This window comes from Nilaparvata lugens, chromosome 2 (assembly GCF_014356525.2).
Source record: "Nilaparvata lugens isolate BPH chromosome 2, ASM1435652v1, whole genome shotgun sequence".
Taxonomy (NCBI): Eukaryota; Metazoa; Arthropoda; class Insecta; order Hemiptera; family Delphacidae; genus Nilaparvata; species Nilaparvata lugens.
The window spans coordinates 66,871,395-66,891,204 of record NC_052505.1 but is presented as its reverse complement, the minus strand read 5'-3'; the positions used below and the strand labels follow the sequence as shown (position 1 = coordinate 66,891,204).

The following is a 19,810-nucleotide window of genomic DNA, read 5'->3' as shown; positions in this document are numbered from 1 at the left end:
TATAATTCAAACGAAAAATTTCGAGGGGAAAAGATTGAGCATGGAAATCTCTTCAATTAATGTCCAGTAACATTTTCACCTAAAATTGAAAATAAGCTTGAAATTTGAGCTTTGAATTTGTAATTATTCAATTGCAAACTGTTGGCAACTGTTGATTCTATTAAATCATTCACTATGAAGAGATAGCAGATCTCGTGTGTCTCCAGCGTTATTGAACTGTCACCAGCTGGCTCAGATCTTTGACTTGAGATGCGCGTTTACACTGGCGACAGGTGATCAATTTTCATAACGGCAAGGAAAGTTGTGTGAGTGCGCCACACCAGATTTTATGACCTTAATTTTCGGAAAATATCTTTAATTCGGGATAGAACAGTTTCAAGCTAAGCCTGTTTTCATCTCCCAATCACGCCATATATTACGATTTGTGCCTCGGATTGAATAAATTTTAGGAACTGAAATAATAAACAGATAATATCCATCAGAATCCGATAATAAATTTCATCGTACATCGACTAGCACAAATTAGTCCATAATTGATTCTCGATTCTACTGTTTATAGTTTAATTATTAGGTTGTTCGCTTACTCAACTCAAACTTGACGAAAATTATGGAAAATAGTAATAATAATAATAATAATAATATTTATTCGACCAACCCACATACATTGTACAAAATATTTCAGAAAAAAAACACTCTTAACTGGTGTAGCAAACACCGTCGCATGCACAATACATTGTATATCTAAGTCTAAAAGAAACCCCAAGGTAATCCTGTGTGGGGCCCTTCTTCATACTTTTATTCACAATAGAAAAAAAAATGAAATGAAATAAGTAAAAAATCAAATGAAAATATAGTCATACCTGGATATTACACATAAATTTAAAAACTGTAAAATTTTGAAAAAAAAATTACTAGAGAAAAAGTATTGAACATAAAAAATATAAAATCATAAAGCAATTAAACAGGATTTTGTGCGGGCAGCACATTCTTAGTGATCATCACTACTATCCACGTTAATATGAACGCTGAAAATGTTTGAGGAAACTCGATGAGTTTCTAGTCACATTTCCTATTCACAGAAGATAAAATTAAATTAACATTGTTTTTACTATTGATAACATGTAACTATGATGCATTAGACTGAGCAATTAAAGTAACTTATCAAACATCAAACATGAGTGTAGGTTGCGGGTAATAAGATGGAGGTAGATGAGTAGTTCTGGAATCAATAATCATTGCACTTGAAGGGTTCGAACCCACGACTGTGCTGGTATCAGATTGTAATAGCACACCTTATCTAAACCACGGCGAACCGCGAATTTGGCTGGAAAATCTGTACCAATTCACTTCAGTATCAAATCCTCTTTGTATTATTTGGATCGATATTAGTGGATTGTTTCAATCAAGACAATTAAAATAAATTTGCATTCTAGTTATCACAGTTTCAAAAATATTTCTAACGAAACATTTCCCAATATTCAAATTGTATTCATTCTTAGCAGTATTGTATTTCTATTACACCAGTCCCAATTTCCAAATTCATTCCCATTTATTCCCACTGGAATTATATTTTTTAATCTGAAAATATTCTCAGGTATCCCAAAGAAATGCTGGGCTTTCTAGCTAATTGCCATTTTCAAACACACTAGGACACCAGGGGTGATTAATTAATCATTGCTAGGAGTATGGGTAGCGTGTACACTAGGAAATTAATTAGAGGTTCGAAAGTGTATCAATTACCTTTAAGTGCGACCTATATTAGGTGAGAGAAGAAGACTGTCTCCGTTTGCAACATCAAACTGCTGTGAATGAATATTGTAAGCTTATGGAAGAGATGCACGATATCTATAGCGAGATTCAATTCATACTGTCAGCATTGTTGGAGTGGAAAGTGTTGGTGTTATTTTATGAGGAATGCTGACGTTTCAATGTGAACCCAGGTGCTGGAATGTTCAGTTTATAGCGGGCTGGAGAAGCTGGCTGAGATGAGATGCTTTACAGCCTCTTTGCAGCCAACATAAAATTTTGCACGGCTAAGAATAGGCGCACTAGTCACCAAAGTCTAGATCGAATCGACATAATATTCAATTTATTCATACAGTATACAATTCACAGAAGAATGAATGGAATGAATAGATTCTCGTTTTTTTAAGAAGAATTCACTGATGAACACGCAGTTTTTATAGTGGTTAGTAGTTCCTTCAAAGCTTCCATGAATACTAATCTATTTCACTTTCCATGACGAACTGCTAGTTAATAATTCTTTTTCGAACTATTATTGAAGACAATACAGTCTAATTTTTGAATAATAATTATTATTAAAAACTACTACTCACGTGTGGAGAGCTTTCGGATTTATAGGCCCATCTCAACAGACTTATAACATAAAATAGAGATATCCTCTTTCATGTGGATTTAAAACTGGAAATTTCTCTCTAGTCTCTACAAATAAACTAACAGCTGCAGAATACTGTTTTTGTTGTCAAATCCACTTTAATAATAATTGTAAGTGAATTGCTTCACTTAAATAATGTTACTTACAGGATTGCAGTTTTTTCAATATCAATATGAATTCAACAAACTAATAGCTAGGAGCATTGTTAAGGAATAGTACTACAAGTAACTTGATAGAAGTTTAGCTTTTAAAAACTTGGAGAAATAATTCAAGACCGAACTTTGCATTCTTTTTCCAAACTTTTGCACTTACCGCATTTGAGGTGTTTATGCCAACTCCCGATTCTAGCAGTTGCAGTACTTTATCCAGTTGGCCTGCTCTGGCTGCTCTTAGAAAAGAAGTCCCTGGATCGGACTGCAAAATAAAAAATAAAAGCCAAATTACATAAAACCTCCTAGATGATATGAATAAAAAAAATGAAATAAAATAATATTTATATTATAACATACTAAAGCTGGGTTTACACCAAAGTTATTAACCAAATGTTAATTTGTTATTAATGTAATTAATGTAATAAGTTATTAACATTTTGTTAATAACTTAATCCTTATTGATTCTATTAGATTGAACGAAACTTGACAAACACATATGTTCATCATGTGTATGAAAAGATATGTTCAATCTAATAGAATCTATACGGATTAAGTTATTAACTTTTGTTATTAACTTTGGTGTAAACCACAGATAAAATAAGTCCTATGCTGGTGTAAACGCAGCATAAGTAATCACATTTTGCATAGTTACTACTGACTTAAATTGAGATTCTAGCATCCTGTAAAAATAGATCTAAAACAAACCATTATCCAAATTAATGTATTAACAAATTTGGAAAATTCCAATTTGATCATCACTTTCATTTATTTCCATTTTTCTATAAAGATTCTGAAAAGCACATAAATGCGAGTTGAGAATTGGATTTTCATTGCAGCCAAACAGAAATCATTAGTTTTGGCCTACTACATAGCTTTATACTGAACCATTTCAGCTGCTTTTGTGAGGATATTGAGTGAGATTACAGGCTAGATTTTTCCTGCCAAGTGAATCACAAGTCATTGGCCCCAGTCGAAAGATGTTGTTCTGACTGCAAAATTAGAATAACATAGCCTACATTTCAATTTCTGCAAATAGCACAACACAATGGAAAATCGGTAATTGTTTTAAATAATTTGAGATCGAATCAATCATACAAACTATTCAACCACCACAGCACAAGCCTTAAAATAAATTATTATGAGTGAATGAATCATCCACATTGAAGGAAGGAACCTCTACATAGGCGATCTCTTTTTATAAATTTTCAGATAATCAATATGATTTTATGACCTTAATTTTCGGAAAATATCTTTAATTCGGGATAGAACAGTTTCAAGCTAAGCCTGTTTTCATCTCCCAATCACGCCATAGCCTATATTACGATTTGTGTTGAATAAACGATTTACGGATTGAATAAATTTTAGGAACTGAAATAATAAACAGATAATATCCATCAGAATCTGATAATAAATTTCATCGTACATCGACTATTGATTATGGAACTCTTACTGTTTATAGTGTAATGATTAGGTTGCTCGCTTACTCAACTCAAACTTGACGAAAATTATGGAAAATAATAGACACAGAGCTATAACTAGTTCTAAAATAAATCCTATTAGATTATATGGCAATTAACTATTGGTAAGCTCCATGTTTTACACGGCAAGACATAACATACTAAACAAAATTTAGGTCCAAGATCTGTTAAACTTTCAGTCGAGTTCTATACCAAATCAGCATTAGGCCAAGGACAACAACATGGAGATTCCGAGATTTGATAATATTTATTTAATGGGGAATTTGAAAAAAACTGATGGAATTTTATTTTTGAGAATAAGATAAAATCTATTATAAAACTTACAAGCTTTTTGTTAATGAACTTTGACATTTCATGATGACTCATGAAAGAACAGAGAAACAAACTTTTATGATCGTAGTAGGCCTACATGTATAATAAACCACTATACCAATATAAATTATTATAAATCAGTTAGTGAATATATGATTCTGTGGAGAATTAGAAGGAGAGCAAGAAATAAAATAGAATGTATTAATTTCACTTGGGCTGAAACTGAACTGTTTTTTCCACAAGATAATCTTCACCTTCGCAAAATAGAGGTTAGGGAAAAATCAACTGAATTGACTTTATATTTCTGGGTTCTAGATCTGGAATTTGATTCTTCCTCACAAACATATGCTGATACTATCCTTAAAATATGATGTAGGATTTATCAGGCGAAGGAGAAAATCAAGAACTCAATTGATAAAGTCTGTTTTAAAAAGAGTAGGAAGAGGAAGCACGATGACAGGGAAGGAGCCTAGGTGGAATAAGATGGAGGATGAAAGAACAAGAACAGTAGGCGAAGAATAAAGACAAAGGAGAAGGAGAAATAGGAGAAGGATAGAAGGACAAGGGATTCGTAGGAATAAGAAGTACAGAAAGAAGGATGATGAAAAGAGGAATAAGAAAAAAGGGGATGAAAAGAAAAAAAGAGAATATGGGAAAAGCAGGTATAGAAGTAGAAATAAGAGGGGTATAGGAGATGATGTAGTAGAAACAGGAGGGATAGAAATAGTAGAAAGAGGGGAAGTGGGAATAGACAAGACAGGAAAAATGGTAAAAGAATGAGAAATAGAAGATAATGTGAAAAATAGCATTGATATTAACTACAGTATATTGAATGTAATGAGATCGTTCACAAACAAAACCAAGTACAAATGACGTTATAAACGACGACTTTTGGGAGTTGCAAGTTTGACAATGGTAGTCTAATCCGGTAACGAAACTAATACGGCCAAAGAAGGAAGTGTCCGCCTTCAAGCATGAAAGAGCAGCAACAGAGTACAGAGAGGGAGAGGTGACAAGGTGACAAGCAGTAGAGCAGTGTTTACATCAACTTGTCAACAAAGGTATTGAAATGAGAGAGAGGAGCAAGCTCTCACCGCTGATTTGTAGAAAACAAAGTAAAGTAGTGTATCCATCCTTGCTACACTCCTGACAGAAATCAATACTAGGCCTGTATTAATAGAATATTCGTGAGGCGCTCTCAACTTCACTCAAAGCTCACCTCTGAATCTGTGTTACATGTTAACATGGACTGAAAGTGGAAGTAATCCACTGAGTATTAGGGTAGCGGTGGGGGGATCTAGCCTGAGAAGGGGTGTTATCTTGAGGGAATGAGGGGAAAATAGTTTGGTGAAGTGCTTCAAAACAACATTAACAAACACTCTATTTTTGTAACAAGTGTAAGATGAACATAATCAATCTAGTAGCTGTGTATACTGCTTGATGTACGTTTTGTATACAGTTATCGAAATAACATAAGTTACACTACACTTGAGAACAGAAAAAAAGAAAAAGAATGCACTTTGAAGTATTTTGGACACCCACTTGAGATGTTTTGGGTGCCCTGTGATCAATACGCCCCACATAAATTGAAAAGGGAATATTGTTTGTTTTTGAAATAAAATTATCATTTATAATCAAACAATAAATAAGAAAACAACACTAATACGCAGCGCATACGACCGAAGAAAAGTAAAGTTTTCACTGATGATCTAAAAAGTTACTTTTTACTGAATCAACACTGAAAAATACAAAAAACAACACCACTTCGAAACCGAAAAGTTATAAATTAGAAAGTTGATTCATGATTTAAGATTGATATGGGGAAAACACTTCAATTATAATTTAATAATATTATATATTTCATGATTATTGGAAATTTCGAATAAGTTCAAATTACTACGGTGGTTTTATTGAAGCAGTGCATCTTTTGTTCAAAAATATTTTGATGGAGATTCTGTTAAACATCGTCTGGATTGCTTGACATAGCCTATCAGTAAATATATTTATCACTTGATTATCTGAGTATTAATTTCAAGTGTAATAGATAAAAACAGTTAGAAAACAGAATATGGAAAGAGACGAGAATATACGCAAGAGTAGATGGATTTGTTAGCATTTGTATTTTATGGGTAGGAGATAATGAAGACGTAGAATCAATCACGAATCAGATTCAGATAACACGTCCACAGACATTACCTCCAAGCTGCGCCTACTCTCTCCTGATTGGTCATCAATGTAAAATGATGTTACTTCTCAATTTTGCCGGTAGATCGCAGTAGCAATAAGGTAACTTTTCCAATGTAGGTGACGATAAATTTCTTTTTGCTTGATAGTTAAGACCTGATTTTTTGCATTCAAAAGAGTAAAAAGAGTTTTAATTGGGAAATCACATTCAATAACAAGTGGAAATTTAAATAATTAAAAGAGAAGTTGAATCTACGAGATTTTTAAGTACCGATAAATGTGTTTTCTTCATTTATAATTTATTAAGAAAATTAATATCTCAGCTTTTCAAGAATGACTGGAGTTCTATTTGAGTAAAAATTGTGTAACTACATCAATAACAAGTAGAAATTTAAATTGAAAGAGAAGTTGAATTCATGAGGCTTTTTCAATAGGCCTACCAATAATTGATTTTTTATATTTATTTAGAAAATTCATATTCCTGCTCTTTCAAGAATGACTTCACAAATTATTGATATGTTGAATTCTATTCATGTTCCAATGATGAAATATTGTTTCATAAGCAACAACTCTAGTCAATGGTATAGAGAGAGGCACTTCATTGTTCGATAACAATCAGTTTCAATTCAAACACTCGAACAATCAGTATTCATTCTTCATACTACAATTCTTGATCAGAAGTTTGATGGAATTTGATAAAAATCTAATGAGAAGGATAATCCGAAATCAAAGAACAAAGAGGAAAGTTTCTTATGTAAGACAGGTTATCAAATGCTATTATTTTAAACGCGTCCATCTCATAATGTATCAAGAATTGCAATCTTTACAATTGCATCATTACACTTACACTAGGTACCAACAAGAACATCACAGAAACAGAGATGCAAAGAAAAGAATGTGCCTATATGCTTGAATATAATTTATTAGGAGAAAGTTATAGAGAACCATGAAAAAATACCCCAAATACCTGATTAAAATTGAATATTATTCAACGACTCTTCTTCTTGATTAACATAACATAGGATCTATGAATATCTAAACAGAATAATGTATAACTGATGGAAGAAGGAGGTTACCTGTGAGTGGAAACGAGATTGATCAAACTAGGTCCCAACTTATAAGGTTTTGATGGGTTGATTGGAATTTATAAAATCAGATTTATCATTAATTTTATATAGGAAGGCATGTACAAATATTTAAACTATTAAATACTTGGAATATAAGATAAGTAATCTACTGAAATACTTGAAATTATCATAATAAGATAACAATTAAAACTTGAGCACTTTCCAGCTCAGAGTGATTCAACTGAGTGTCAGCGTTCTTCACAGAAAACATCGATGCTCTCCATTCAAACAATGCTGACAGTTTGAAGTGAATGTCACTATGGGCGAAGAACTATTAATGCAAATTGAAAGGCTCCCGTCAAGGAGAAAGTAAAACATACATTTAATATCCTTTCTTTTCAAAACAACGCATACCTTCGTAACATGGCAGCAAAAGAAACGTGAACTGTCAACACTCAGTCGTAAGACAGGTGGCGGTCTCATGACAGGTGACATGAGTGGGTGGTGGGGGGAGGGGGTTAAAAGGTCAGGACTGAAGGAATGAGGTCAGCCTTGACCTCATTAGAGGCAAGAAGCGAAGGGCGTCGTCGCAGCGAAAGGGCCCGGCAAAGTGGAGAACAAGAAACAGAAGAAGAAAGCAAAGAGAAAGAGAAAAGAAGCCGCACAATGACAGCTATACTCAGATTCATTTTCAACTGTCAACATTCTTCTTAGATAAAACTCGACGATTCCCTTTCAACCAATGCTGACAGTTTAAATTGAATCTCACTATAGAATCATCACGAAGATGGTCGTTAATTTATCGAATTGTGGGCTTCTCCTCCTCCTCATCCTCCTCCTCACTTCTTCAGTGTCACAACAGAATCGCACCCATACACCAAATGAAAAAAATGACCTAATAAACGACGTGACTGCTTTTCTTTGGCGTGCAGCAGCAGTCAAAACGCAAAAGAAAGGGTATCCGATTAGCTAATGAAGTGACCTCTAACTAGCGTCAAGGTCAACTGGCAATTCGCGGCGATGACACATCAACGTTCTCTGCCCTCACTGTCTCATCATAATTGCTGCTTGACATCGAATTGAATCTGACGTTTTTTGACAACTGCGAGTTTTGTTCGAACGTCTTAACTTTCATGATATTGGATACGAAAAAAGCGAAAACTATTATTGCAACCAAGGGAATTAGAATGCAATTGCAACCAGGGAAAATACTATTGTAGGTACATTGATTGCAACCAATTGATTTTGCTATTGATGACAAGATCTCATGCGATTGAAAGCCAGCGATATAAAAATATCAAATCCAATCACGTTATGACAAAGATTAAATTTGGAATTCAATTACTTAACTAAACCCATTCACTTATGAGAGTGCACTTTACTAATTCACAGTGGTTCCCCGACTGGAAAAATTTTGAAAATCTCCGTTTATGGGAAGGAATTTAGTTTGCTAATAGGTGGAGTCTTCTATAACAGGCAGGAGTATGAGTGTAGCCTCTCTATCATCTGTTCCTGTGTGTTTCAATCTTTTCTTTGTGAATTGTGATATATGTTCATGAATGCTTTGGAAATTCTTATACTCTGATAAGAGTCTCTAGGAAGCTATTACAAACAAGCAGATTATTGGAGACATACTAAATAAGTTAAGTATGGAATCAAAATTTTTATGTGAAATCACCTCGAAAGTGAAACCAATCCTAGTAGACACTGGATTTAGTGAACATTTTCAATAACTCCCTTCTGTTCAAAGATATTTTTTAATATTTTTTCAAAAATGACAAATACAACCGTATTTTAATGAACAAATACAGGGATAAATAAAATGGGAGTAACTGAATTATCTTAATTTAGTAATGAATTGATCACGTCTATTTTACTCAAGATTTTCATTCTTACAACATTTATAGGGCATGTATTAAATTTGATGAAGTAGACTGCATGAAATTCATTTACTGCAAAACATACTCATCCACTCATAAGATATTCTCATTTTTCATACACATGCATGACTTTTGTAGTGTTTTCACATAGAGTCTCAATAGAACTCTATTGTCCTGACGATTTGAGGCATGAGTAGAACATAAGTATTTCTCAATTTATTCATACTTAGAAGTGGCCACTTGAACAACGTTTTGAAATTTCTCAATTAGTGATACAGAAGTAAATTAAGTTATCAAGCTACAGAAAGAGAGTGTTCAGAATAGCAAAATAAAGTACTTTCATTGGTTTGATACAGTAGGTTCATCTGCTCCTCATACATCGCAACTCCTCAGTTTTCAACAAAATCCAACAACTTTCAATGCCAGTCACCGTGTGCCCTTTCTAGCAGATGACCTTCACTCGAAAAGCGAATGCGACATCAAGCCCGTTATATATTTTTCCATTTTTTCTGGTCACCAGTGTCGGCGAGACTAAGGACTGTCTCCTCTTCTGTCCTTACCATGTCCACCAATAACAAGTCCATAAATGGAAGCAAAGCGGACCGAAGTCCGATAAACGAGACGAAAATAAAAAGTTGTTCGAACAGTAGATGAAAGGAATTGCATCACTACACTACACTCCTTTTCATCATCCTTAATCCATCATCATCATCATCATCAACATCGACCATCATCAATAGTAATAGAAGCATCATCATCATCATCACTAATCCATCACAATCATCATCAACATCGGCCATCATCAATAGTAATAGAAGCATCAGTGTCAAGGGCATTCATTGGCGTAAAAAGATGTTTGCCAATCACTCATGTGGGTTTGAGCAAATACTGCTTCAAATGTGAGCGACGATTCCAGCTTTACAAATCGAGTCATCTATAGCGAGTATCATTTCAAACAGTCATCATTTGTTGAATGCGAAGCTTCGGTACTATTTATTAAGTAGTGGTGACGGCTTCAAGTGAATCTCACTTTGCACTCGAAACTGTCAGCATTAGTTCAATGGGAAACTTTGATATTACTTATAAGCTAAGCTGACAGCTTGAAGTGAATCTCTCTATAGTGCTGTTATTGATCACTACGCAGACAAAAAAGACCTCATACTAGGATACCATTGAATTCTTTCGAGGTATTGTGATATGAAGCTGATTGATCAACAATAAGTTCTTCATTTCAACTTGAAAAATAATGCAAGTTCTTCTACTTGACAGACAGCACTTGGATCATGTATTTTGAAAGGGGTTTGCAGAAATATAGTATCACATACACTGAAAATAGTGCCTAGTGGATGCTTTTAGAAATAATAAAGACCATATTTATATTAAGAAGTTACAGTTTTAATGTCTATCTCGTGAATCAAATATAAGTAATGAATGATTGTATCAGAACTTGATAAATCATTTCACTTTTATCTCATTTTATGCAACAGGTTAGACTTTTCAAGTATATTGGAAGAATTTATAAGAACTATGTTTCTTTTCTGTAGTAGAATAACAATCGAATGAAAAACTTCATATTTTATCTCAGATTATCTGCTTGAAAAGATTGAATGATTGCTGAGATGATATTGCAGTAGCTGGTTTGCAATCCCTCCAACATTGCCCATCAACCGCGTACTGTTTACCATCAGCAGTCAGAGGAAGTAGCCGATTTGCCCCTAGCTTCTATTCCCATTCCCAGACACTTTATGCACGTGTAGACTCTGTTCAACAATGTGTTTCATCATTAAAAACAGTAGTAAAGATAAGTTGAGCCGTGCCAATTTATCAATGAGAGCTACTACGCTCTACGCACGAACTCTGACGTTCCATGCAGACAAGCCCTGATGCCTTTTAAATCAGAACACCGATCAAATTTTTATACTACTGTACAATGAATAATATTGACTTCAAAGAGATGCAAATTTCATATGTATCTAAGAGATTTATTTGAGTAGCTACTTCATACAGTATCTGAGATTAGTTAGTGAGCCTCATAAATTATACTGGAGCCTATAATCTGTATAATATAGTGTAAGTATAATACTAGGTATTTAATACTAGTTGTACAGTTTTTCCTTCAAGATTAAACGTTATAAGAGAGGAATTTATTTTATTATGCTTATAATGTATTAAATTTGTCCTCAGACATTGTGATACTAGCTCAAAAAATCCAGTTCTTGAATGAAAACTGTACTGGTAATATAACTCTTACAAAATGTAACCGACTTATTTAGATAGTGAAATTGTAAAATTACTGTTTCATAACAGAAATCTATTACATTTTCGACTTATTATAACAAACAGTAGCCTATCATTATCAATTTCAACCTCCGTTGCAACACTGGCCACAATTTGGATCAATTGAAGAGGTAGAAAGAAAACAAGTTTTGCATCCCACATCCCAGTAGTATTTATTAACCACACATGTAACAAATATTATGTTTACAGTTGCGACAATTGGATTACAGCACTATTTTCCATATATTTTCATTAAAAAGAGATGGCAATAATGAATTATTATACTGATGAAGTAATATCTAAATTTAATAAGTTCTGAATGATGCGTGTAAGTGAGGATGTGCAAGTGATGTATAAGTGATATAAGTGAGGATCAATGCCTTTGCATAGAAAGATTTGTAAGAAATCTCAACTTCCTAGTATGGTACAATATGTCTTTATAGGCACCAACCTTTCAATTGAATTAATTGTTTTGTAGGATTATCACTTTTATTTTCTTTATCGGTATATATTCATATGTCTATGAAGTATATTCAAGTGTACGGTATATATCATCAAACAAGCACTTGCCCTCATTGACAAGATCTTATCTCTAGTCCTCAAATCACATTTAAACATACAACAATAATAAAAATTCAGCTACAATTTAAGTTTCACATTTAGGAATGCTCACTAAAAATAAATGAAAGGGTAGAATATTAAAACAAAATATTAAGAGAAATAAATTATTCTTCCATGGAAATATTGGTGGGCCCCTAATACTGAACTACTGAACATGTAAATTGTAACCTATAATTTAAAATGTATATTCAACATATTAAACAAATCATGAATGATGTATTTTACCATGCATTATCCAATCTAGAATCGATTCAAAACCACATTATAAAACATGATATTACGCCGATCAGTCTCCAGTTAATCAGAACATGCATTTAGCAGCTGAACCGGAAATAGGTAAGTAAAATTAGGGGGTAGTGCCTTGTGCCCTCACCAACAATATTGCGTGAAATGGAATGGATCTGTTGTTGAAAAACAGCAGCTGCAATCTGACAGTATTGGTTGAATTGGAAAATGTTATCTTATTTATAAGGAATGGTGACATTTTAAAGTGAATCTCACCATACGACACCAGCTGCCCTAGTGCGTGAGTCCTGGGCAACAGCTGGTCTGCCGATATTTGTGCGACGTAATATCCATTTTCAGAATAACAAAGTTCATTATGGTTTTATGGAAGTAATCCTGATCATGTAAAGGTGCGTACAGATTTACGCGCCACGAACATGAGCAATTCACTTTTAATCAGCTGATGCCAAGCTTTTTATATATAAGTCTTATACCGTTTCTGTAAAAATACAGATATAGTCAGCTGATTAAAAGTGAATTGCTCATGTTCGCGGCACGTATATCTGTACGCACCTTAAGAGATAGGAAGTGAAATGTTGAAAATTTTCATTTATAAATCAAAAACAAAATTTTGTTCAAATATCCAAGTTGCAATGTCTAGTTACACATCGATATTTGGGCGTGAGGACGTCCTTAATTCTATTGGATTGAATATAACTTGGCAAATACATGACATCATGTGTTTACCAAGTTCTGTTCAATCTGGTAGAATATAATTTATAAGGACGGCAAAAAATCGTACGTCCAGTGTCCAGAAATCGATGTGTGTATATTAAATTAATTTTAGGCTTTAACCTGGGGAGTACATTCAATTTTATAGGTAAATTTAGTTTTTATAATTGGAATCTCGGTTTTTTCTAAACCTTATATTCAAATATGATTTTAAATTGCAAATTTAAAGGTGAATGTGTTTTCTAAGGGATTTATATTCAAAAAATTAATGGTTAAAGTTGGAACTGTAGTTCTTCTGGAACATGACGATACATATCTAGCAATTAGTTAGAGAGTCTCTTGCTAGAGACTAGTTAGATTAGTTAGTCTCTTGCTAGAATTGCCATAGAAAATACTTTGTCATGGAGAAAAATTGCCTGCAACAATGGTTATTTGCAAATTTAGGGTGAAATGTGAAACTTTTCCTCCCTGATGAGAAACGTTTGGAGCCAAGCCGAGGAAGAAAATTTTCCCGAGGGAAAATAAGCACTTTTGTTCAAGTGATGTACACAACATTTTTCCTACACCTACATTAAATTTGAAAACGGTTTTTGTTTTTCTTATATAGACATAGGCTGCGTATGAAATCGAATGTTATTGGATTCATGCTGCTGAATAGATATCATAAATTTGAAAATTCTTCAGGACTTGTGAAATTGTCATTATTGTGTTTTATGGAATTTTGCAGTTACACACGATAATTTAGTTTCAGATGGCGTTTGGACAGATTCAACTTTTTTGACAAAACTAGAAGTTCATTTTCCAAATTCAATCATAATTATTTAAAAGCAGTAATTAAAACTAAAAGGACACTTCCAAGTGCCATAGGCATAGACACTTTTACAGACGAGAAGAGAAAGTTGCTTTCAAATATTGATTAAAAGCGTTTTCATTAAGATTGAATAATATTACGGAATGCCAATTACAAACTGTCCAGGTATTCAGTAAAGTATAAAATTTATAGGTAGAAATTTGCTTGACTAGGAACTACAATTTGACCTTATTAAGTGTCATTGACCTACCGGCAGCTCACTGGTGACTAAATGTCAACATGACGGCGAAGAGAAGGATGAAGAGAACAAAAAGAAGAGGATAGAGTATGACGAGGTGGGTGAGCGGAAGAGAGGAGGAAGAAGCAAGAGGTGAAAGTGATGCTTGATAATATACGGTAGGTCCAATGCAGCGTCAATAATTGACTTGATTTCTGAAGCTAAGAATGCGGGTATGTGACTAGCCAGACATTCATTATAAATCAACCATTATAAAGTCGGATCAAGAAGCTTTGGGTCGCTCATCTTCCTATCAACAAATTGTGTTTTTCTATTGTAGTACAGAAGGATATGGAACGATTTGTCTTATAATTTGTGATCAGGTATTTCAAGTAATGAGTCTTGCCTTATCGAGGCTTTTCATCACCCATATTATTTGTCCCTCAAGGTTACATAGGGTCACATAAACTTGATTCTACTATATCAGATTAGCTCAAATTCTTCTTCACAGTATTATTATCGATAAAACGGTGATGACAACCGTTAGTAAACTTCAATAACACTGAATTAATCCATGAATAAATGAAAAATCCTACAGAATACACTGAATATCTTTCTTCTAATTTTTGAGTAATTATAGGCTTTTCAGGTTTAGCTGGTCTAAATTATATTCCAATAAAAAAAACATAAACTAATTTTGATTCAACAAATTTCATAGGATTATTTTTCAATTCAATTGTAACGTGAGCTAATGAAATATTCCGAATGCCAAAGATTAGTCATTGATAGGCTATAATATTTTACAACCTTGTTTACCAACAAAACTAGAACATTAGATGTAAGGCTGTAAGTTGAAAATATTTGAGGAGCATTTGCATAGATGACACACATAACTGCTCATTATAAGCATGATGGTGTAACTTCCGTTCACTCATACTACCGCCAATCAAATATTGAGCAATCAGCCACGCTACAATAATGCCGGCTGTACTGTACTGGCCTAAAAGGCGGTTTCAATTGAATAATAGCTACTTTTGTCTAATTTTAGCACAACTACTAATGACACATTGCAATCGGCTTTAATTGCAGTCATTAGCATAATAGCTATTACTCAGTTGATGCACTGCATATGAATTAGCTGATGGGTTATCTATTACATTCAGTTATTAAAATTCAGCTATTAAATTGTAACATAGTGTACGAGTTTGGTAAAATTATGTTTGTTCAAATACTTCTGTATATTTTCATTAATAAAACAAATAAAAAAGTCATATTTGCCAATATTCTAATTTGAAATCAGAAATAGTAATGAAATGGGTGCAAAATTAGCAATTATAAGTAAAATTGGTGTAAGCTATTTGATCAATGTAGGTAAGGTTCTTTTCTTCAATGCATCCTAGCCTATATCCGTTATTCATGACTTTAAACGATTTTCTTTCCAAATCTTAAAAAAATAATTTTTGTAACAATTAATATCAAATAAATTTAACATTTTAAATTTTCGGGAAACCCAATAAAACAAAGATGCTCCATAATTATCTGGTATTGTCTGAAATTGATTATTTTTTGAAAATAATAGCACCAGTTTTGAAAATTAATGGAACAATTTCTTACGATTCTATTTGCAATTTTCTTTGGTAAAACAAAATAAAATCTTATAGCACCCTTTATTTTCAAAAAACTTATAGTTTAATAGTTTTTAAAGTTTTTTTTTAAATAAAGGGTACTATAAGATTTTATATTGTTTTAAGTGTTTGTGGTTGACGAATGTGAGAAAATGAGTAAGTTGAAAGACAATGAGTTGTTAATCTCATTTGTAGAACAGATGCCAGTTTTGTGGGACAAAACCCTCGACATATTCAAGGATCGAGATGCAACAAGGAATGCGTGGAAGGAAGTGTGTATGGAGATTAGGGGGGATTTTGAAACTCTGGATGACAAGGAAAAAACTGTAATATGTTGTATATCGCTGTTGATTTAATAAAAATGTTCATTTCAATGAATCCAAGCAAGGCGATTTCTCTGCTGTCTTCTTTTCCTTCGACGGTACAACAAAAGTGGTAAAAGCTGTTGCCTTTCTATTTTAAGTGAAACACTTAATAATATATACTTTTGAAAAATGTGCAAAATACAATTAACTGAACACTCATGAAACAGAGAAGTCACAACACATTTGCGATGAAGAACTACAAGAATTATTTTGGCTACTGATCTACTATACGTGGCGGTAATTTTGCCGCTCGATGTTTGGCTGTATTTTTTCCGCTGAATGTGTAAGCTCAACCTTTTTTCGAGGCGGCGACGGCAGTTTCGCCGCCGCGGCAGAAACCGCCCAGTGTGTAACCAGCATTACCGGTACTATTGTGTCTCCGCTGTGATGCGACACCACAGTCTCAGTAAACTCTAAAAAATTATGTTTATCAATATTTATTGACATTTAAACAAATATTTGACAAATATAAATATTGGGGAACAGTAAAGTCCAGTCAATATAGACATAAAAATGGGGGTTTGCTTGCAATTTATATCGTAGTTCTGATTTTTTAATATTTTATTTGGATACATAAGAGAAGTCCAGAACCGAATTCTCCATTTAAAATTCCCTTATGCTAATACAGAGTGGCCCAAAAATTTCGTATTTAGGTTCATTTTTCAGTTTTCAGCTATTTCCGGCAAAATCAGTGATCAGACAGAAAAATTTGCATTGCCTTTTTTATGATCATAAAATTCTGAATGAAATGAGATCATTCGGAACTCTCTATCTCCAATGAGTACTGAGTTATAATTTTTCAAATATGAGTGATATTTTAAGAAAAAAATCAATTTTGATCATATTATGTATTTGATCAACAATAATTATATCCCGATTACAATCTAGATGTAAAATTCATAATCCCTCTGGGCGTAATTTTGTTCTCTAAAATCTGAGACTAGGTAGAGCGCTCTCATATAGATTTCCAGGTACACTTGACAACAATGCTCATTGTATTGTGAAAAACACCTTATTTTTAGCTTCAACCATCATCACCATCTATATTGTCCTCACAGTGATATTTACCACAATGATATAAGCTCATGAGATTATGTTCTATGAGAATCACCCGTTAGTTGCACTTCATTTCAGTATTTCCTAGTGGAGAGGCGCGCGAGGACACGATCAAGGATCGCTTAAGGATCAAGCTATCAAAAAGAAAAAGTTTTCTTAGGAAAACACTTTTGTTCAAGTGATGTACACAACATTTTTCCTACACCTACATTAAATTTGAAAACGGTTTTTGTTTTTCTTATATAGACATAGGCTGCGTATGAAATCGAATGTTATTGGGTTCATGCTGCTGAATAGATATCATAAATTTGAAAATTCTTCATGACTTGTGAAATTATCATTATTGTGTTTTATGGAATTTTGCAGTTACACACGATAATTTAGTTTCAGATGGCGTTTGGACAGATTCAACTTTTTTGACAAAACTAGAAGTTCATTTTCCAAATTCAATCATAATTATTTAAAAGCAGTAATTAAAACTAAAAGGACACTTCCAAGTGCCATAGGCATAGACACTTTTACAGACGAGAAGAGAAAGTTGCTTTCAAATATTGATTAAAAGCGTTTTTATTAAGATTGAATAATATTACGGAATGCCAATTACAAACTGTCCAGGTATTCAGTAAAGTATAAAATTTATAGGTAGAAATTTGCTTGACTAGGAACTACAATTTGACCTTATTAAGTGTCATTGACCTACCGGCAGCTCACTGGTGACTAAATGTCAACATGACGGCGAAGAGAAGGATGAAGAGAACAAAAAGAAGAGGATAGAGTATGACGAGGTGGGTGAGCGGAAGAGAGGAGGAAGAAGCAAGAGGTGAAAGTGATGCTTGATAATATACGGTAGGTCCAATGCAGCGTCAATAATTGACTTGATTTCTGAAGCTAAGAATGCGGGTATGTGACTAGCCAGACATTCATTATAAATCAACCATTATAAAGTCGGATCAAGAAGCTTTGGGTCGCTCATCTTCCTATCAACAAATTGTGTTTTTCTATTGTAGTACAGAAGGATATGGAACGATTTGTCTTATAATTTGTGATCAGGTATTTCAAGTAATGAGTCTTGCCTTATCGAGGCTTTTCATCACCCATATTATTTGTCCCTCAAGGTTACATAGGGTCACATAAACTTGATTCTACTATATCAGATTAGCTCAAATTCTTCTTCACAGTATTATTATCGATAAAACGGTGATGACAACCGTTAGTAAACTTCAATAACACTGAATTAATCCATGAATAAATGAAAAATCCTACAGAATACACTGAATATCTTTCTTCTAATTTTTGAGTAATTATAGGCTTTTCAGGTTTAGCTGGTCTAAATTATATTCCAATAAAAAAACATAAACTAATTTTGATTCAACAAATTTCATAGGATTATTTTTCAATTCAATTGTAACGTGAGCTAATGAAATATTCCGAATGCCAAAGATTAGTCATTGATAGGCTATAATATTTTACAACCTTGTTTACCAACAAAACTAGAACATTAGATGTAAGGCTGTAAGTTGAAAATATTTGAGGAGCATTTGCATAGATGACACACATAACTGCTCATTATAAGCATGATGGTGTAACTTCCGTTCACTCATACTACCGCCAATCAAATATTGAGCAATCAGCCACGCTACAATAATGCCGGCTGTACTGTACTGGCCTAAAAGGCGGTTTCAATTGAATAATAGCTACTTTTGTCTAATTTTAGCACAACTACTAATGACACATTGCAATCGGCTTTAATTGCAGTCATTAGCATAATAGCTATTACTCAGTTGATGCACTGCATATGAATTAGCTGATGGGTTATCTATTACATTCAGTTATTAAAATTCAGCTATTAAATTGTAACATAGTGTACGAGTTTGGTAAAATTATGTTTGTTCAAATACTTCTGTATATTTTCATTAATAAAACAAATAAAAAAGTCATATTTGCCAATATTCTAATTTGAAATCAGAAATAGTAATGAAATGGGTGCAAAATTAGCAATTATAAGTAAAATTGGTGTAAGCTATTTGATCAATGTAGGTAAGGTTCTTTTCTTCAATGCATCCTAGCCTATATCCGTTATTCATGACTTTAAACGATTTTCTTTCCAAATCTTAAAAAAATAATTTTTGTAACAATTAATATCAAATAAATTTAACATCTTAAATTTTCGGGAAACCCAATAAAACAAAGATGCTCCATAATTATCTGGTATTGTCTGAAATTGATTATTTTTTGAAAATAATAGCACCAGTTTTGAAAATTAATGGAACAATTTCTTACGATTCTATTTGCAATTTTCTTTGGTAAAACAAAATAAAATCTTATAGCACCCTTTATTTTCAAAAAACTTATAGTTTAATAGTTTTTAAAGTTTTTTTTTAAATAAAGGGTACTATAAGATTTTATATTGTTT

At 33.1% G+C, this 19,810-nt stretch overlaps 1 protein-coding gene across 1 annotated transcript in view; it reads right to left on the bottom strand.

Annotated features, from left to right (window-relative positions):
* LOC111049354 (ankyrin-3) overlaps positions 1-19,810 on the bottom strand; it is a 64,874-nt gene that overhangs the window by 38,877 nt on the left and 6,187 nt on the right. Inside the window, exon 2 of the mRNA XM_039420156.1 lies at positions 2,708-2,809. Coding sequence (XP_039276090.1) covers positions 2,708-2,809 — 102 coding nt within the window. The remainder of the gene's footprint in view (positions 1-2,707; positions 2,810-19,810) is intronic.